This window comes from Ambystoma mexicanum, chromosome 8, assembly GCF_040938575.1.
Source record: "Ambystoma mexicanum isolate Mex_15411 chromosome 8, UKY_AmexF1_1, whole genome shotgun sequence".
Classification (NCBI taxonomy): domain Eukaryota; kingdom Metazoa; phylum Chordata; class Amphibia; order Caudata; family Ambystomatidae; genus Ambystoma; species Ambystoma mexicanum.
In genome coordinates, this window is record NC_090929.1 from 859,644,492 (window position 1) to 859,666,524 (window position 22,033).

The following is a 22,033-nucleotide window of genomic DNA, read 5'->3' on the forward strand; positions in this document are numbered from 1 at the left end:
GATGTCAGATACGCGCTCAAATTCTATCTGGACAGGACCAAGTACTTCTGCAAGTCGGATACCCTGTTTGTCACCTTCATGGGGGGTCGAGGCCCAGGTATCAAGCATGCAAGGCCACCATTGCACAGTGGATGGTTTTGGCCATCAAGGAGGCATACGAGGGGCAGCACAAGCAGCTCCCATCTAAAATGCATGCCCACGCTGTCAGATCCAAGGCCACGGCCATTGCATTCCAACTGCAGTTTCCGTGGCAGGTCATCGGCAAGGCAGCCACCCGGGCCTCCCCTTCACTTTCTGTAAGCATTGCTGTTTGGACGCCGGCTCTAGGTCAGACGTGGCCTTCGGGCAGGTGGTTCTAAGGAACCTATTTGCTTAAGGAGGGTCTCCTCTCCAGCCTGGGGCTACATTCATCTGTAATTGCCCATGCAGTATGGAGGAAAGGGGACGGGACGCAAGAGTTATTATAAGTTATTCACCGTACTGACTAATGTACTATTAGTCCTTAGTCCCCTTTCCTCCATACGTCCCACCAGCCTAACCCCTAATAATACTAGTGTCATTAGGCAATGTTAATTATTATCGACGCGTCGATGGGGACTGAGGTGTGGCGCCGGTGGGTGGATTCAGGGTAGCGCATGCTTCCAGGGCTGCACCCCTGCGTGCCTCTAAATTCAAAGGGGAAGAGGGTTTTTTCCCGTAAAAAAGGTTCTGTCTCCCGTGCCTAGGAAGGGACGCCCATGCAGTATAGAGGAAAGGGGACTAGGAGCATGTCAGTCACTATGGTGAGTAACTTATAATTACTCTAATAACTTGGCCAATGAAAATAAGTTTTAAAAAAAGACAAATACTTGAACTGTGTTTAAAAAACAAAAAAGGCTGTTTTGAACCAGACAGAGGGAGGCCCAAGCTACAAGGGGATCCGAGCCCGATAGAGGGAGATCATAAAGGAAAAGGCAGGAAGAGGAGGATCCGAGCCCGATGGAGGGAGATGCAATCGCCCAAGGTGCAAGATCACTGGGAGAACTTTTGTTTATTTGATTATTTTGTATTAAGGGTCATAACCCGATCGAGGGTTGTCAGCAAGGAGGAATTGTTTAAAAAGAACATTTGACTCATACAGGCAACATTTATAAGGCTCTGGTGAACCCGACAGAGAGAGACCCAAGTTGCAAAATGTGTTAAACTATACAGTGGGTATGGCAAAAGGCCATTTGCACTGACCATAGCTGTTTAGTGTTGTAATCTAATCAGAGATTCCATCAGTGATGTCATAGATGATGTAATTAGTGATGCCACCAGTGATGGCATCAGGATGTCATCTGCGATGCCATCATTGTGGTCAAGGGCTACACAATAGGGAGTGCAAAGTTAAGGTGGCTTTAGCTGAATTTCAGGGGGTTTCTTGCGTTGTTCTCACCTAACGTCCCTGCAACTATTTCCAGATCTCCAAATCCGTACTTTGGTCTACCTGCATTTGAAGGACTTCGAGATATCTTGCAGCTTGGGTTTTTCTAGCACATGGGCAGCGTCGTATGAAGAACTGGCACCTGAGAGTAGGTTCCCTATTAAAGCTGCATTTGTGTTCCCACTCAGTTACAATGTTTAGAAATAGTAATAGCAGAAGTGATAATACTGTTCTTTTTCTATTCATCTAATAGGTGTGTTTTGTATAATTATACATTTTTCAGTACCTCAGAACCATAGTTGATATCACTCTTTACCTTGGCTGTCCCTATTTTGATCAGAGTGAATTAAATTGCCTGATATTAATTAGAATAATTGCAGCAAAGTGGACAATACCTCTTACTGAATCCATATACACATTATGTGGTGACAGTATTTAAAAGTTGAAGGCTAACTATTTCTTCAATGTCGTGCTAGGTAAAGAAGACTCTTCGCAGGATATTCCACCAGAACAGGGAAAGTTATGAGAAGACCTCTCGATTGACTGCTGCAGAGATTCTGCTGACTGCAGACCCGTCCCTCTTTGACTTCACAAACATCCTCCTGGCCCTGGAAGCGATGGACATAGAAACCGCCAAGCTGCTGCTCTCCAAAATCCAGAACATTCTGCACTCCCAGCAATCGGCAAGGTGATGATGGAAAATGAGAGCATGTTTCTTGTTTGTATGCACTCCAAGTCTGAGATTAATTCTCGAACCCCTTGTAGAAGCCTGCAACCCATGCTATTCTTGTTATTCTCACACATGTTCCATTGTAATATGTTCACACACTTGGCAAGGAGAGATGGGCCAAGCTCTGAACAGGAAGCACCAGGGGGAGTCTTACCCTTTTTCCTCCTCCACTGGCCCTGATTCCGTTAGAACCCTTACCATTGAGGTCTGCTCTTTGCTAGGGTACCTTCACCCACCCCTTAGAGGCCTTCACATTTGGCTCAGGACCACTAACTTGGGTGGCTATTCCCAATCACTCAATAGAGCCCTCTGGAGTGGGCTCAAATGCTTTATTCTGCCTAATCCACATTTTAGTGTATCCTTTATGTGGAGCTATGCCCTACACTTCAAATTGTTAAGCGCTGCAACTGTTCTGTCGGCTCTACATGAAACTGAAATAGGTCTCCCCTTGGCCTTTAAACTGGGACCTCTGTTTGCAAAAACCTCCTGCATTTACTTAGATCACAGGCACACTAGTAATTGAGCAGCCGGAAGAATTAATAATTTGGTGCAATGATGTTACCAGTAATGTATCTAATTAAAGCCACAGTCCTAAAGCTTTTAAAACCAGTGTTTAAAAAAAGTTCCAAGCCTGAACTAGGTGTGTCATTTCAGAAAGATCACAGAACGTATAGTACTTCTCAAAGGTTTGCAGTGTTAGTTGCTCATGTGAAATGTGGTAGATCAGAACCAGGAGATGGACAAGGTGGCATTGTGTTCAAAAACTTTTCTATTTTTAAGTTATCAGAAACCTATGCTGTCCCCATCTCTAATGAATTCGCCAACTCTGTAAAGAAAATGTAAAAGGCTGCTCATCAGGATGTCTGTCACACATAAGAATGCCCTCCAACTGGAATCCTCTGCTACCTACACCCTGTCCCTATCACTTGGAAAGGAGTCACATGAACTCAAAAAAAATACACTTGGCTTAGGCCCTAAGCAAGTGACTGGTGGTTGGCTTCTGACCCCCAATGTTTGTCTTTTTCAATAGAGGCTCCCCACTTCAGTGGAAAGGGTGAGCCAAGAGGTTGCTTGACTTTCTGAGCTTTTCTCTCCTGTACTGTTCATGTCAGTCCAATAAATGTCTCTTTCACTGCGTCTTGCGTTCTGGTTTCTCTCACCCCCTTTTGGGGTCTCTGGTCTCTCACCCTGCATTGTTTTGTTTTTTGTTCTACCCCACCTTGAGGTTTTGTCTTTTTTCGCCCTACCCCCTCCCCCCCCGTCTGATTTCCACGCTTTTTCCTGTTCTTGACTAACTATGTAATGCATTCCCTTTATTTCGTTCCTCCCTCACTTCCTAAATAGCTCTGCCTCACTTAGTACCTGACATTCTGTCTACCTTTCCATGGAAGGCTTGATAATCTGTTGGGGCTAAGCGTGCCAACGTGCAAATCAAGGCTTATTAGATGGCACACGATTGGATAAAAGGCATACGTGCTTGCGTGTATAGCAAAAGCTGGTGTGCATTTTTAGTCTGGGGTTTTCAAGCAGGCAAGAATTAAAATGTACTGACCGCAGTTTTATTTTTTTCATTTATAGTTTGTGTTAGTTTTCATTTTATTTGTTTAATGTATGCTGTTAAATGCATTGTTATTTATGAAAATAATGGTTTGATGTGTGCCATTCTCCTGTATACCAATAGGAGGTTCGCTTAGGGTCTGAGAGATGTTGTTGCCTTTTATTGAATACAGTTGACTTGGTAACGTTGTATGCGCTTATTTTTTTTACCTTGTCAAATTGCAGTCACCACATGCCTGAATGCTCACCCACAAAAGACAGATTCCCATTCCACTCCTCCATGTGTAGGAATGTCTGAGACAACTTTTTTCTTCTTCAAAGAATCGGAGAATGACATGAAATGGTACCTAATATATAAAGGGAAACATCTCTGAAGATTTTATCGTAATCTGAAATCTAGAGTAAATATATATCTCTGACCATAACCCAGTAATATCGGAAATCTTGTTTTTCTTTGTAAAGATATTCAGATCATTAAAGAGGCAATAAAAGGGTTCCCAGAAGCCCACTCTAGGTGCTTTGCTCACCCATTGCCGTTCAGTCATTAATGAAATTTCAATGGCAACAAACACAAAATATATCTTCAGATGTGTCTCTAATGGCCAGGGGATTTGCTGAGAGTCTGGCATCCATTAATCCTTCTGATGTGTTAGAATCTGGGATTCTCAGTTTGTCACATGTCACAAACTAAATCTCGTTTCTGCAGCTGAACTCTGAGCGCAAATGGATATAGCATGGTGCACAGGGCAAATGCAGGAAAGTCCTTTGTGTGTTGCCCTCCGGATCTGCCTCATTCTCATGCTATCGGTGTACGAGGAATTCCTGCACTATCTTGGCAAGCGTGATATAGGAACTCTCTATTGTTTTTACAAGTATAATCATTCTGATCTTTGCATACCAACATTGTCCCAGCAGATGCCATTTGATTGGGCTTGTTTTACTTTAATGTGGAGAAAGATGCGATCTGCTGGAATCAATTGAACAATCATGGCTGCCATGGTGTGCTCGTGCACAAAACAGAGATTGCATCTTTTGGTTAAAAGGCACTGTAAACTAGGCAGATGCCGACTGAGCATGCCTTTCACTGCACACATGCAATGACTCTTCGATCCTTCTCCACCCTCTACAGCGATTGGATCAGATTTGCTGGGAGGAATTGGCAACAGTAAAGAAAGACACAAGTGATCACAGTTCAAGGGTGTTTAATAAACGATTTGAGGTTGATTTACCAAAGGAGAGAACTGTTCGAGCGAGAAAAGACAGAAGATTATTTTTTTGAAATAATCTTCAGTCTTGTCTCCCCTGAACATTACTGAGTTACCCACACCCCTACCCACACCCCCAACACACCCCTGACCCCCCTACTTACCTTGCATTCCGTCTTGCGCTGGTACCTACGACTCCTGTTTCTTGCTAGGCAAGGAGGAGACTATCTTGGAGGTGTACAGGAAGAAACTGTGCTCCAATTCCTCCCTGCACCTGTGTCACCCCAACGCTGATGCCATGCTGGCAGCCGCTCACCATAGGCTTTGGCAGGAAATAGCAGACTTCCTTCTGGAACTTCCGGTGCAGAGCTAGGCACGCTTCAAGGTGGATCTAGGAGAAGCCAAGCTGGTAGCGCAGGACATCATGGAGTCCACCGTGGCCCACATCGATACCTCTGGCCGGGCCATCTGCATCACCACGGACATGAGAAGGACGGCCTGGCTTCGGGCTACTAAGTTTAAACCCGACGTCCAGTATCGCATATTGGACCTTCCATTCGACGGTAGTGACCGCTTTCTCTTTACCTCCAACGAGGAATAAGATAAAAAGAACAGCAGCTCGCAAACTGCGAAGTCTTTATACTGATGAAGGCCACGGCATACAACCAGTCGCTTCAACGCTCTGACAAGGGGTTGTTGTTTGGCGGGTTCTGGGGATTCCAGGAAAGGAGGTCGAGACAACCTGACTGCTCGCTTAGTCCGCACCGGTGCAAGAAATAAAAAAGGGGGGAGCGAGGGCTTCTTCCAGTCACCCTCCTCAACAGCAGCCTCAGAAGGAAAAAAAAGCATGATGCATCCCTTCGGGTCCACGTGTCTCCAGTGGCTGGCAGGCTTGCCTCTCACGTGTATTTCGAGCGCCAGAACTTTGCAGACCCCTAGATCCTCTTTGTAGTATCCACGGGGTACCACCTACCGATACCTTCCTCTCCTCCTTCCTCCCCTCCACTCCCACAGATTGGGACGGCAACTCTGTTGGAGGAGATCTGGTCGTTCATCGAGAGGCAAGCAGCGGAAGAAGACTGACCCTCCCAGAGAGGATTAGACTTCTCTTCCAGGATTTTCACCATACAAAAGAAGAACCTGGCTGGCCTGAGAGTTGTGTTTTACCTATCCACCCTCAACTTCTCCCTCCCTCTTCAGAAATTCAAGGTGGTTATGCCAGCACTAATTTCAGAGACACTAGACAAGGGAGACTGGATGTGCTCCCTGATTCTGAAGGACGCCTACCTACTCGTCCCGATTTGGCAGCCACATCGCTCTTTCCTACGCTTTAGGATCATGGGCTGTCATTTCCAGTACAAGGTGCTACCTTTTGGCCTCAACTCAGCCCCCAGGGTATTTACCAGACTCATGAATGCAGTGGCAGCCTTCCTCAGTGCCCAAGGCCACCATGTCTACCCGTACCTGGATGATGGGCTCGTCAGGCCGAGATCCCCGAAAGTGGGTTACTCACACTTCCGTTAGCTTATGAGCACGCTCCACGGCCTGGGGTTTACTATCAACCACAAGAAATCTCTGCTGCAGCCCATGCAGAGCCTCGCCTTCCTGGGCCTCATCTGGGATACAAGCTCTGAGAAGGTCTTTCCCTCGGAGGACAAGATTACGGCTATCAAGAGGGCCACTACTTACTTCCTTACCAGAGCAGTGACCTCTGCACTGTGAGTGGGAGGCCGCATTGGATCTTAAGAATATGAATAAACGAGAAAGGAAGGAAGACGATGAATAGAGGTTAGGGGGCGGGCAGGCCAGCAAGGCAGACCAGCAGAAGGCAAGACAACTAGAGGCAGAATAGCAAGGCAAGTCAAGACAATTCTGGGAGAGAGCAATAAGGTTCAGCAGCGTTTCACCTCACAGAAAAGGTTGTGACGCATCGGGCTTGGTAAGCACTGCGTCTTTATGCACTGGCAAGGCCAATGGGGAACGAAAGCCGAGGCATTGGTTGCCCGTAGCCACGGACCAAGCAGCACTCACTGAGCATGTGCAGAAGGTGGTTGCCAGTCCTGGGCACATGCCCATCACTCGCAACATGGCAGCACCCATAGGCGGGACGCAACCTGCTCGCCGGAGTCACAGAGAGAAGTCCTGGAGCCGCCACTTCGCCCGCCAAGGTAAGCAGACATGGCGAGCAGCTCCTGCAAGTGCTGTGATAGAACTATAAACGAACAAAAAGTTAATTTCAGTAATCTTCACATCGGGTAATTTACCTTCACCCGTGGATTCCCCTCAACCAGGCTCAAATCCTTTTTCAATGCTTGCCTCTCTGTCGGTTTTGCTACAGCCTTTCAGTCAAAATATCAGCAACTTATAACGTTCAAGAATTTCAATGTCATTTTAAACAACCTTTCACTGTGGACATCCCTCAGCCAGGTTCACACTTGTCGACACAATGTTTATGGGGTGTTACGTTTTGCTCTCATTCGCAGGCATCCCTCAGCTGGGTTCACATTTGCCAGTTTAACATAGTTAACGTAGTTGTAACACCTTGCAGGATTCACTTCCCTTAGCTTTTTCAAGCCCCCAGTCAAGTTTCCTCTTGGCCTCCAGTCAGGCTTCAGACATGGCATTGCACAGCATTTCCCTCAACCGGGCGACCCACACGCCTGTTTCACAATGTCAAAACTTGGGTAATTGGTTAAAGAGTTTTGATTTTACAAGGGATTTTGGCTTCACTCTTTTTGCTGGCCTTTCCTACGGCCTCTTGTTACTATAATGTTCATAAGTAAAGGGAACCACCCAGAGTCTTTCAAATGGATGCCCACATGGCGCCGGACCACTCTGCAGCTAGACTTTCCCTGGGCTCTAAAAGTTCACTATCACACCAGTTCTTTGTAACAAGTTGCTGTTCGCAAACCTTCGCTCAACAGCGTCCGATTTACTATTGGTTCTCCCTCCGACTCACTGGCTGTGCTGACCTCCTTGTCGTTTGTCTCTGGGGTCAAGGACGGTACCACGGTAGGAAGTGCGCCTCTCCAGCTCGGTTATCACTGTGGGAGCGTCCTGTGCACCTTTGAAATCTGTTACACCACACGTCAGCTGTAGTTCCCGGTCTCATGATTCCTTTCACGGAGGCTTTGCGGGATTGGGTCAAAAAGGACAAGTGCATTTCCCTCCTAGTTATCCTTTCCAGTCTCGCCACCTGCCTTCTCTGTTTGAACTGCCGTCCTGGAATAGCTGCTTCCTCGTGCATTTGTCCTTCCTCAAAGCGTGATCTCATGCTCCGCCTTTTATCCCTGCAGGGAAGGGAAAGGGCCGTCGGGTGTGTGTACTTATTGTCAATTGCCTAACTCTTGTGTTGGGACAAGTCAGGTAAACGGCTCTGGTGTCCGTTGTCTTCCACAGTGTAAGAAAGTGTTTGTGTCTGAAAAGAAGTGTAGGGGGTAGAGCTTCTAAGTATCCTACAGGGTAGGATGGGGAAAGGGTATTATAAGGAAGGGGGTACCGCGTCTCACCCGTCGGTGTCCCACTTCCACTCCCCGAAGACCCCCCATTCAGGAATTCCCGCCCACTGATCCACCCGCAGGAAATGGATCCAATAGCGATGCCTGTATCCGGGCCACCTTGATGACAGATCTTTGGGGACTAGCGGGTGAGCACCTTCAGGTTTCTCACAGTGGGCAGACCATTCAGGCAGCTACAGCCTGCAAACACCATTTCCACAGACTACTCCCTTGAGGTTTGGGGAGCCACTTTGAACAACCACAGTGTGCATGGTCTATGGTCGGGACTGGACCCGGACAGGCACATAAATTGGCTCCAAATGATGGCTATTTGGCTAGCTCTGAATGATTTCCTCCTGGTTATCGATAACAGCCGGGTCTGCTTTCAAACTAAGAGCTCAACCTACATGTACTACCTCAACAAACAGGATAGCAGCCTATCTCCTACTCTTTGCATCGATGTATGGAGAGTGTGGCTTAGTGAATAACATATCGCTCTCGGCCATCCACCTGCCGGGGAAGTCCAACCTAGAGGCAAACTGATGTATGTGATTTCTTCAAAAATATTTAACTGAATCCATTTCACCTAAAAACGAAATCTACTTTTAACTTTTTCTACTTTAGTTTTTTAATAATTAGGGGTGAACCCCCCACAGCCCTTCTCTTCCCTCCCTACCCTTCCTTATACCCTTGCTGCACACCCCACCTATTATGCATTTCACATATACCATTTCCCCTAGCATTTTCAGTTAAATAAATTTGATTAAATCTCATTAAGTGAAATGGTATTCGAAGAAATCTACGGCAACAGAGGCAGACAGGCTGAGCAGGCTATGGATCAATAATTACAAATGGCAATTGAATGAGAGGGTCCTGAGTGAGATCTTCAACAAATAGGGTCATCCATAGGTAGACCTATTTGCCACCCTTCCCTCCTAGCTACCACCTAAACCATATCACCTCCATAGTCAGTGTCCGCTCAGTTGATACCTTAGCCAACACTTTCTCTGTAGAACTTTGTACCATCTCAGACCTAATGCTCTAGGTATGTCAGAGGATACTGCTCTTAGTACTAATCCTAACTACACTAAACCTAATACCAAGCCTCCCACAATTAAGCCTCTAGGACTTACACGCACAGTCAACCCCAACCTTACAGCCCGTAACAATAGACTAGGCACCAGATTGCCCCTTATGACTAGTAAGCTTTCTGCCAAACCCTACACTAAGACGAATAGTAATATCACAGACACGAACAAGCCCAAATTACTCCCGCTAAAAGGAGCACTACTTAATGTCAGGTCCCTTGCTGCCCATCCCACTGAAATCGCTGACCTCATCCTAACTAATGATCTTGACTTCCTCGCCTTAACTGAAACTTGGCTACATGAGGCATCAGGACCTTACTTAACGTTAGCTATTCCCGACAAATACTCTATCCTCAGACTCAACAGACCCAATGCTAGGGGAAGAGATGTAGCGATCATTTTAAATCTTCCTTAGACATTAGATCGGTCTCCTCATCCACACTCAAATCTTGTGAGCAAACCTCGCCTAAAAGTACGATTTCCGTTTCCCTAATATATAGACCCCCAGGTCCATCTGGAACCTTTGAAGAAGACATCACCTTGCTAATTGCCTTCAGCACAAACCATCATCCTCAGAGATTTTAACCTTGGTGACAATTACCCTAATGACTCTCCAGCCTCTTCCTTAGCCAACGCTCTAGCTGAGCATGGCTTCTCACAACTTATCGATCAACCTACTCATGTGAAAGGTAGAATCATCGACTGGGTAGCAGCTCTCAATTGCAATATGACTTGCAAGGACCCCCAACCTCTAGCATGGACTGCCCACTATCTCATCCCATTAGATATTAATATCATCCACATAGTTCCAAAAAAGTGCAAAGTGCCCTACAGCACCAGCATGTCTGACCAGAAATAAACGCAACATCACCTCTGAAGCCTTAATACCCCTGGTCCTCCCCACCCTCAACGCAAATCCAGCCACTGCCAATCTCAACCTAATGGTCAACACCTTCAACGACTCCATGGCCATTGCCATTGATACCATCACCCCATTGAAATTGCGCAAAAGCAAACCCAGAGCTCATTTGAACTCCTGGTACACCCCTGAACTCAAAATACTGAGAAAAAAGAAAGCTAAGCTTAAACTACTATGGAAAACGGAACCATCTGCTGAAAACAAATCCAATCTTACGAATATCTCCTCGTTATGTAAAAAGGAGATAATTCGCACCAAAAAGATGCCTAAAATGCTAGGATAAATCCAGCAGGATCCTGTACCAAAGAACTATTGAACATACTCAAGGAATTAGAAAATCCTAATCCTCCCACGGATACCTGCACGAAAGATAAACCCTGGTGCACCAGCATCCAGAAGGCCCTTGCCAACAAAATTACAGGGCTCCAAACCAAATTGAGGACAAACGACAACAACTTACCAGTAGTAAGCCTACTACCCCAAGCTCACCAACGCCCACTAATTCCAATGTAGGCTTCACATTTAAAAAAGGAACACTATTGGAAGTTCAAAAAATCATCACCTCTCTAAAACCATCTAACTGCAAAGGGGACAGGTGCCCTGCCCAGATCATAAAAGACGCAGCCAGAGATCTATCCCCTTTCATCACAAAACTAATTAACCTGTCTTTCTCTACTAATTCAGTCACTAGCAACCTGAAACAATAATGGGTTCTCCCACTCTAAAAAAAAACAATAATTAGACCCAGCCATACCCACTAATTATAGACCCATCACAACGGTCCCATTCTTGCTAAATATCCTGGACAGAGTTGCTTACCTGCAAATTCAGGACTACCTGGAGTCAAACCAACTGTTAGGAATTTGTCAATCTGGCTTTAGACCTCAACACGGAACAGAAACTGCCCTTGTTGACCTCAAGAGTCAGATCGATGAAATCAAAGACAAAGGTAAAGCGGCCATCTTACTCCTTCTAGACCTCTCAGCGGCCTTCGACCTGGCTAATCATAAAATCCTCTGCAACCACCTATCTTCCGCAGCTCACTTCTCCTGCGCTGCCATCGGATACAATCATTTTTGGCTAATAGAACCATGAGGGTTTTTTCACCAATAGCAGCAGGAGGACCCATCCCGATCACCTGTGGCATCCCACAAGCCTCACGTGTCTCGCCCACTTTGTACAATATATTTACAAAGCCACTCTTTGACAAACTGGACCTTCTGGGTGTCACCTACACCAATTATGCTGATGACACCCAGATACTCCTCGCCCTCTCAGGCAACTACAGCGCTGACGTCATCCGGATTGACGAAATCTTCTCCACCATTCAGGCATGGATGGCCATACACGGCCTATGCCTGAATGATGAGAAAACTAAGCTCCTCCTTGTCGGTTCACCCCATATCCTATCAAAACTCAGCCCTAACTACAATAGCATTATCATCGATGGTAACACTATTCCTATTGTTAAAAATGTGAAAACCCTTGCCTTTTATCTTGATACCAACACTAACTTCTCTAAACAAATTAACATGACTGCCTCAGCCACTGCCTACACTGGTAAGATGATCAGGGCTAGCAGACCCTTTCTGTCCTCTAATAGCTGCCTCACGTTGGTCAGAGCTCTTATACAGTCTACAGTCTTATACAGTCTAAATTGCACTACTGTAACAGTCTCTACCTTGGCGCAAATCAATCCATAATCAACAAACTACAGGTGCTCCAAAATAACACTACGCGCAGCATTAAACATCCCCAGGCGAGAGCATATCTCCACCACAGAAAATCGTGTAAATGGCTATCCATACAATAGAAAATTGACCTAAAATCCATCTGTCTCACCTACAAAGCCTTAAACCATTTAGCCCCTCCTTATCTCACCAACAAATTTACCTTGAAACATGCCACCAGATTTACCAGATCCTCTAATACCCTATGCCTAACAATGCCTAGATTCACCTTAAAAAGAGCTGGAGGTTCCAGCTTCACGGTCCTTGCCTCCCAACTCTGGTACACCATTTAACATCAAATCTATCAAGTCCTTTCAGTCCTTTAGGAAGCATGTTATTGGACGGTTACTGAACAAAAACTAACACTTACCATCTCTCTCACGTACGGAAGATACTGCCTATATCTAACTGTGCTTTTACCTGTACACTGTATATATGTTTGTATAAATGAAAAAATTGTATATATTGTACTATGTAACCATTTTCCTGAAGTGCCCTTTTACCTCTGGGTCTGGAGCGCGATATAAATAATAAATAAACAAACAAACAAACACACAGTTCCATGTGTTAATATCCCCACAAGAATATCGGCATACAAAAATATTGCCATATTTTTGCGGCGATATTAAGGCATGGAACCTGCGGGGGACACCCCTGCATCATTTTTAAATGAGCGGGGGACACCCCTGCAACCCTTGCTCCCAAAAATGATCCCCCCCAAAAATATTGCCTATGGCGTTCCAGACGACCATATATACGGAAATATTTTTGGTGGGGATAATATGTACTGATACCGAAGTGACACCAGTTTACGTTCTGGATGGGTCAAGGCTTCACTGGGGGATGCGCTGCAGATTCAGTGGGCCGGCATGTGGGCATACGCTTTTCCACCTACTCTGTTAATACACATGGTCATTTGCAAGATATGGGAGGGGCGTCTAATAAGTCTCATTTTGATAGCACCAGAGTAGCCTGCTAGACCATGGTTCTCAAAGCTTTTAGAACTGTCGAATCCACCACCAGTAGCTCTCCCAGTGGTCCCAGATCCACTATTATCCCAAGATGGGGGCGGTAGTCCACCCCTCCCCGGAGAAGTTAGCACTAGCTGCTTGGTTCCTGAGCATGTAACCCCGCAGCATCTCCATTTGTCGCAGGGCAACTAGGACATCATTCAAGGCGCATGAAGTGCATCCACTAGGAACCAATATAGAAGCAAAAGAACTAGCTTCTGCCATTGGGCCAAAGTAAAGGGCATAGACCTGTTAGGGTGCACCCTACACCATGCGCTGTCCTTCTCAGCACATCTGGCTCACTCCGGTGTGCAGGTGGAGAGCGTGCCGCACCTACTGGCAGCCATATGTGCATAGAAAAACTCTGGCAATAACCTTTTCTCCACCGCCAACCGAGTGGTCAAAAGGCATCTTGCAGGCCCAAACAGGTTGTACCCTCCAGTCAAGCGCCACACCCAGTCTGGGATCTCAAAGTGGTTCTGGGCACTCGGTATGTGAGTGCCCATAGCTTCAGTAGACATCATTACCTCGGCACGTGGGATCAGTGAAATTCAGGCCTTGGTGGCATCTGAGCCATATACCACGTTCCATCATGACACGGTGGTGCTACGGACACAGCCCTCATTTCTACCAAAGGCTGTGTCTTCCATTCACCTCAACGAAGAAATAGTCCATCAAACTTTATTCCCAAATCAGAAGGATAAAGCAGAAAAGGTTCTGCATTGTCTCGACATCAAGAGAGCGCTCAAATTCTACCTGGACAGGACGAGGGGCTTCTGCAAGTGGGATTCCTTGTTTATCACTTTTGGAGGGTCAAGACCAGGGAGTTAAGCCTCCAGAGCCCCAATAGCTAGGTGGATGGTTTTGGTCATCAAGGAAGCTCACGAGGAGCAGCGCATGAGGTTGCCAGCAAACCTGCACGCTCATGCGGTCAGAGCCAAGGCTACTGCGGTGGCGTTCCAAAGACACGCGTCTTGGCAAGTAATCAGCAAGGCTGCCACATGAGCCCCCCATTGGCCTTCTGCCAGCACTATTGCTTAGACGCCAGTGCCAGATCAGACACAGAATTTGACCAAGCGGTCCTAAAAAACCTGTTTTCCTAAGAGTTGAAATGTCTCTCTACCCCAGGGCTTCAATCAGTGGTATACTCTTACGTCCTATCTCCTTTCCTCCATAATGGGTGTCACTTGCTGGGGACGGGAGACAGAACCTTTTTCACCAAAACAAATATTCTTCCCCTTTAAATTTAGAGGCGCGCTCCCCTGACTCTGCCTACCGATGCCACTCATCAGTCCCTTTTTCCTCGTCCACGGGAACAGACCGCATTTACCAGTGCTCGTGGATTTGGCTTCGGCCTTGTAATTCCATGCGTTCTTCCCCAGATGCTGTCTTTTTTGTCATTTGGCTTCTAATATTTAATAGGGTACTCGGTCCTCTGGCGCCACGCTCCTCTTAGGCGCATGTCGATGTCCTTGGGCTTCAGCAGTTGTCCAGCCTGCGAGGGGCTCTTCCCCACGGCCGACCATCAGGCTCTGTACTTCCGGTGCATTGGCCCCGACCATGACTGAGAAGGTTGTACTACGTGCAACACGCTTACACCTAGAGCTCTGAAGAACAAGTTAGCCCGGTGGAGGGAACTCTTCAAGAAGTTTCCTCCAGAGGACTTGAAGAACTTCGTCAGACACAAGTCAAAGCCCAAGGTAGGGACATTTTTTCTCCATCGCACCCCGCAAGAGCGACTCCTTTCCTGGGAAACATCTTGAGTGGGAGGGACCTTTCAGGTTCTCAAACCAGCACAGGGTACGGAGGCTCATTCAGCTACCAGCCGTCAGGCCGAGGGGTCGCTATATACTTCCGGAGACAGTGCTGAATGACCGCAAGGTTATTTTACCAGGTGTCCACCGGAGGGGCTACGCCATACTACCGGACAAATGTCTGAGGGGGCGCCTCTATGTAGCACTAGCGGTGACTCACCCGAGTGAACCACGCCAACCAGGCCTTGTCCTGAGGTGCATGGTAGGTCTCAAGCTCCAATGCAAAGAGTTCAGGAGAAGGCCGCGCCGAACGAGCCAGGCACCACGACGCAGGCACGTGGCATGCAGCTCAACCAAATGGCTGCCGCGGCAGACAAGATGGCCGCTCGTCCGACACCATCCCTGTTTGGGGAGCAGGTAGGAGAATGAGTGTCCAGGTGGGACTGGTCTTTACCAGGTGCGTGGCCTACAGCTTATTCTTCAGCATTGTGTGCCAGATATCCCCCGCAACCAGCAAGGCAGAGTACGCACAGGCCCCAGCAGCCACCCGCTACTCCATCAATACCACCTGCCACCCTATCAGCATGTGAGGACAGGTTTTTTGAGAAATTCCTCACACTTATGAGGTCCCCTCTAATGAACGCCATCCTGCGGGATGTTATCAGAGACATGCTGCCTCCAGTCCCTCCACCAGCGCCTATAGTCATTCCTCCAGTGGCTCCTGCTCCTCTGGCCCCCGTGTAGCCCCAGCTGCCCTCGCAGAGTCCTTCGGTTCCGGTTTCCCTGCCTCCTACAGTCAGGCAGTTCCGCACCAGCCTCCGGCTAAGGTCTCCAAACCCAGCCTTTCGGCTCCCAGCACCCCTCTTGAGGCGCCAGACCAGCCGGACACCCTGGTGGACACCGACAAGGAGGAGGACAGTGCCACACCGTCTTCAGCATAGGCCTTCCATGAACATCTTGCAGGTTTGGCAGAATACTTGGGGCTTCCACAGCCGGAGGTGGGGGTACTTGCCAAGGTCCTCACTCTAGGGCCCACAGCTAGAAAGGGAATTCCAATGCAGAAGGACGTGGTCGCATTGGCAAAAAGGGGATGTCTTAAGCCCCATTCGTTGCAGCCCACCAACAGGTACCTCAACGCCAAATACAGGCAATTGGAGGGGAATACACCCTCAACCACACTACTCAGTGATTGCCGCAGCCTCTATCTACTCGAAGCCGCAGTCTTCTTCAGCCACCTCATCCTCTAGGCTGCTAGGCAAGGAGGAGAAGATCTTGGAGGTGTATGGAAAGAAGATCTATTCCAACGCCTCGCTGTACCTCTATCAGTCTAATGAAGTTGCATGCTTGCAGCCGTTAACCAGAGACTTTGGTGAGAAATATCCTACTTCCTGCCGGAACTTCCGGTACACAGTCAAGCAGACTTCAAGGTGGGGCTGGCAGAAGCAAAGATGGTGGCTCAAGATATCATGGAGTCCACAGTGGCACATATCGGCACCTCTGGTCGTGCAATCTGCATAGCCACGAACATGAGAAGGACGGCCTGGCTCTGGGTTACCAAGTTCAACCCAGAATACAGGAACACATATTGGACCTTCCGTTCTAGGGCAGCAACGTCTTCCATTCCAACATGGATGAGGAACTGGATAAGAAGAAGAACAGTTCCCAGACTGCGAAATCTTTATCCATCCTCACAAAGTCTACGCCCAAGACTTGCAGTCAAATGCACTAGCTTTCCAACAAGGGCCGGGCCTTGGGTGGGTTCCGGGGCTTCCAAGAACGACGGTCCAGGCAGCCGGACCAAACTCTGAGTTTTCACTGCTGTAAACAGCACAAGGTGTGGAATAAGGGCTTCTTTCAGTACCCCACCTCAGTGAAGAAAAAAGGCATGACACTCCCCTCCAGGTCCACTTGTCTCCGGTGGGGGGCAGGCTTGCCCTTCATGCACAGCACTGGTGCATAAGGTTTGCGGACCCCTGGATCCGATCAGTTGTGTCCTCGGGTACCAACTACCGGTACCTCCCACCCTTCCCCTCCCTCCTCTCTTCCTGTCCCATAGATTGGGGCTGCACTCTACTGCTGGAAATTTGAGCGCTTGTACAGAGTCAGGCAGTGGAAGAAGTTCCAGCCTCCCAGCAGGGCATGGGCTTCTATTCCAGAATTTTCGCCATACACAAGAAGAACCAGGCTGGCCTGAGAGTTGTGCTGGACCTTTCTACCCTTAACCTTTCCCTTCTGCTTCAAAAGTTCAAGATGGTTACGCCAGTGCTTATTGCGGAGACACTGTGCAAGGGAGACTGGATGTGCTCCTTGCACCTGAAGAATGCATACCTGCATGTCCCGATTTGGCAGCCCCATCGATCCTTCCTGAGGTTCAGGATCATGGGTTATCATTTCCAATACAAGGTTCTACCCTTTTGCCTCAATTCAGACCCAGTGGTCTTTACCAGGCTTATGAATGCAGTAGCAGCCCTTGTCAGTGCCCAGGATCACCATGCATATCCATACCTAGACGACTGGCTCGTCAGGGCGGGATCACCGGAGGCGGTTCAACGCACCTCCTCCGCCCTCAAGAATATGGTACATGAATTGGGATTCTCCATCAATCTCAAGAAGTCTCAGCTGAACCTGACGCAGAGCCTAGCTTTCCTGGGACTCATCTGGGATACGAGGACCGAGAGAGTTTTTCCCTCGGAAGACAAGATCGCAGCCATCAAGAGAGCCACAAGCCATTTATTTTCTCAGCAGAGAGGTGATCTCAGTTTTGTGGTACCAGCACCTTCTAGGTACCAAGGCGGCATTTCTTCTGGCGGTTCCTTACACAAGGCTCAAAATTAGGAGTTTGCAGTTGCACTTCACAGCCTCATTGAATCAGGAGCGGGGTTCCCCTGCAGAACTCCGCATTCCTCCAGCTCTCCACCAGGACCTGGTCTGGTGGAGCACGGACGGCAATCTGAGGATAGGCAGACCGTTCCGACTACCATCTCCACAGAATCTTCCTTGGGGGGCTGCAGAGCTACCCTGGACAACCACAGCTTCCATGGAGTTTGGTATCTTCAGGAACAGGAGGCCCATATCAATTGGCTGGAGCTGAAGGCCTTCTTACCGATCATCAGTGGCAAAACGATCCTCATTCAGACGGACAATTCCACCAATTACATCAACAAGCAGGGTGTCACCAGGTCTCCTCTATGCACCCTTGCTGTCAGCATGTTGGAATGGGCCCTGGCGAACAACATACACTTGATGGCAATCCACCTCCAGGGGGAGTCGAACCTGGAGGCGGACAGACTCAGCAGATTGGGTGCAGACAATTACAAATGGCAATTGAACGATCAGGTCCTACAGGGGATCTTCAACAGATGGGATCATCCACAGGTGGACCTCTTTGCCACATGGTCCAACAGGAAGTGCCCTTTGTTCGCATCCTGGCTGGGACAGGTTTCTAGCTCTCTGGGAGATGTGTTTCAGATACAGTGGAACAGCATGAAAGCATACGGGTTCCCTCCCACTCCCCTGGTTCACAAAGTGATCTGCAAGATAAGGGTGTCCTGGCACCTCAGCATGATTCTGGTAGCTCCTTGGTTTCCCGGCGAGAATATGGTTCTCAGAGCTGCTCAGCCTGGCGGACCAACCTTCGATGCACCTTCCACTGGGCTCAGCTCATCTCTTGTCGCAGCAGGGGGGTGGGGGCACGGTCATCCACCCGGCCCCGCAGAAGTTAGCGCTTGCAGCGTGGTTCCTGAACAGGTCGCTTTAAAGCATTTGCGTCTTTCGCAGGCTAACCTAGACATCATACAGGGTGCTAGGAGCGATGCTACCAGGAGTTAGTACAAAAGCAAGTGGGACTAGGTTTTGTCACTGGGCAGAATCCAAGGAGGTCGATCCTCTAACATGCTCATTGGATGATGTGCTATCCTTCTCTGCACATCTCTCTCACTCAGGAGTGCAAATAGACACGTGTGCCGCACCTATTTGGCAGCCATCGGAGCCTACCGGAATTTGTAGGAGGACGTTTTCTCATCCTCCAACCTGATGGTTAAAAGGCATTTGATGGACCTCATCAGGCTCTAGCCGCCTATCAAGAGACCACACCCTGTGTCGGACCTTAAAGTAGTGTTGGGCACCTTGGCACACAAGCCTTTCGAGCCAACGGCATCCGCGGACATCAAGCTGGTCACCATCAAGACAGCCTCTTGGTGGGGTCTTACATCTGCCCGCAGGGTCAGCAAAATTCAGGCACAGTTAGGGAGAATTCTCATAAATGGCTGATTTCCCTTGCCCAATGAGTTCCTCAGCAGCTTTAGTGGATTTCTAGGATTTATTTTTCTCACCTTGTAAGAGTGTGAGCCCTTTTTCCCACTCTCTACATGTGTTTTGCTGTCTGTGTTTTCACTTTTTTTTGTGATCTGGAGCACTGGAGCCTCACCTACTCCATGGCCTCATGTTTTTCATGTGTGTTACACAGCACCTTCAGTGCAATGACACAGGGTTGTCTTTGAGACTTCCCACTGACTCCATTTTCTGGGGCTGACTACTGTCCCCCAGAAAAGGTAAAGTTGCCATTAACTTTACTATTAGTCACTTTAAACCACAGACCCAGTACACCCCATCTTACAGGGAGTATTGGAAAGGGTTAACTCTTATCCCTTTTTGTCTGTGCCTTTTGGAGCATTGTTTCGCTCCCTTGACATTAAGACTTGGCTGGTGGCAGTGGTAACTACCCGAACTTTTCTACCGCAGTTATCTTATATGACCATGGTAATGTTTTAGGCTATTCTATTAACCTCGAACATAAACCCGCTTGACCAAATACATTTTAATTTGGCTCCAGCTGGGTTTATTCGCCATTTCTTGTTGTTTGTCTTTCTCGTGTTTTTCTCTGTGCGAATGATTCCTTTGTTCGCTGTCTTTTCACTGGCTTCTGCACAGAACCCCTCCTTAAGGTGCCTTAAATTCTAGGTAGGAAGGATGTGAGGGAGGGGTCTTCGGACCCCTGCCATGGGTTCCCTTGGTAGCCCAAGTCGCACTCCTGTTTGATTGGCTGAGGGGACTGTCCTTGCCAGGACAGCTACCCTGTTGTGTGATTGACAGCCAGGCTGTATGAATGGGGGAAAACTGCATATAAAGCAGGTCTCTGGGACTGGAAAGGCAGAGTCGCCACTGGAATGAAAGAACCAATGAGGAGCTGACAGGAGAGGACCTCTACAACGACTGAACCTCCCGGTGAAGCCCTGCTGCAGGTCTGAATCTTCAGAATCCGACGACAGAGAAGATCCTCCGGGAAACTTCTTCCCTTGAGCTGGTGGGACCAACCAGTTAATACAAACTGCAAGCCAGGACCCCTCCTCTGGTCGAATTCGCTGTACAGAGCTGACAGTGGGCCGGATAGCCAGGACGGTCGGACCCTGCTTGGGTTTTAAGGAGCTCACCTTTTATTTGTTGTTTTGCTCTGCTGCTGGTTTCTTCCCTTGGTAGCGCAGGACCCTCCAGTCTTCCTACTTCTTGTCAGTCCGACAGTCACTTCAGGAACCGTGAGCCTGCAGGAACTACCAGGAACATCCGCCTCAGCTACACCTTCCTCTCCATTTTAAGATACTGTGCAAATCTGCTTGCTCGTTCCGTTCATCCATGGTGAAAGTGTTTGAAATCTTTCTCCAATCCGAGGGCTTGTCCTTCTCTTCTCTTTGAACTAACTTTTCTATCAAACAACCTCGTCAGGAAACCGTGCCACGAACTTTACCGCGAACTACCCTGAACTGTGTATCTTGATCAAAAGACTTTTGACCCATTGACTTTGGCCCTAAGCCTTTTCTACCTGATTCTATCTCTGTAGTTCCTCTTGTTCAATTGCCCTAAGTACTTTCCTGTTGGTTTGATCTAATTTCTAATAACTTTGTCTTTCCCTCCCTTTTTAAATTGCTGGAGGGCCGTTTTGCTCCCACTTCATTTTGTGAGCTTAACTTGTCTGGAATTTAAGGGAAGTGGTGTGGTGTATTAATAGTGTGATTTTTAGACTGCTTATAATAGTGTAATGTTGTACAACTGAAGAGTGAAATAAATGTATATTCTTTTACCTGAAAACCTTGAGTCAGTGTTTGCCTGAATCGTAGTAATTGCTGTCCGTTGTGTAACTATCCGATACTGCTGACTTACTCTTGAGATAAATCTGGCTGCTCAGCCATTGCTACCACTTTGACTGTGTAGAACAGGCTTGTACCAAAGGTGAATTTGTACTGTCACTTGTAGTCCTAATTGTGTGTGGTGTTCCCAAAGGGTACTGCATATAATTCTGCCTAACAGGCGCTAGTTGCTGCAGAATGGTACACAACCTTGCACAGAGACAAGGTGGTCCTTAGAACGCACCCCGTGTTCTTGCCTAATGTAGTCTCTTTGTTCCATTTGAATGAGGAGATGGTGTTCTCTACGTTCTTCAGGGACCCAAAAAACGATGCTCAGAGGGGTTTGCACTGTCTGGATGACAGGCGTGCCATGAAATTCTATTTGGACAGGACCAAGTGCTTTTGCAAGTAGGAGGCTCTCTTCATCACCTTCGGGGGGTCAAGTCCAGGATATCCGGCATATAAGGCCTCTATAGCAAGGTGGATGGTTTCGGCCATCAAGGAGGCCTATGAGGGGCAGCACAAACCGCTTCCCATATGCATGCACCTGTGGTCAGAGCCAAGGCCACAGCAGTCACGTTCCAGAGGCACGTTCCGTGGCAGGTCATCAGCAGGGTGGCCACATGGGCCTCCCTTTCAGCCTTCTGCAAACACTACTGTTTGGATGCTGGCTCCAGGTCAGATGCAGCATTTGCACAGGCTGTGCTAAGGAACTTGTTTTCTTAAGGAGGGTCACCTCTCCATCCTGTGGCTACATTCAGTTGTAATCGCCCATACAGTAAGGGGACGGGACGTAGGAGTAATTATAAGTTACTCACTGTAGTGACTAACATACTCCTAGTCGATAGTCCCCTTTCCTTCATACGTCTCACCACCCCCCCTGAATAAAAATGGTGTGTCATTAGGCAATGGTAACATTGTCGACGAGTCAATGGGGACTGAGGAGTGGCGTCAGTGGGCAGAGTCAGGAGACGCATGCTCCCAGGGCCGCCGCACGCCTCTAAATTTTATGGGAAAAA

General features: G+C 48.0%; 1 protein-coding gene across 2 annotated transcripts in view; it reads left to right on the forward strand.

Annotated features, from left to right (window-relative positions):
• LOC138472520 (microsomal triglyceride transfer protein large subunit-like) overlaps positions 1 to 22,033 on the forward strand; it is a 1,457,683-nt gene that overhangs the window by 1,084,935 nt on the left and 350,715 nt on the right. For both annotated transcript variants that reach the window (XM_069610748.1, XM_069610747.1), the window contains one exon: positions 1,882 to 2,093. In XM_069610748.1, coding sequence (XP_069466849.1) covers positions 1,882 to 2,093 — 212 coding nt within the window. The remainder of the gene's footprint in view (positions 1 to 1,881; positions 2,094 to 22,033) is intronic.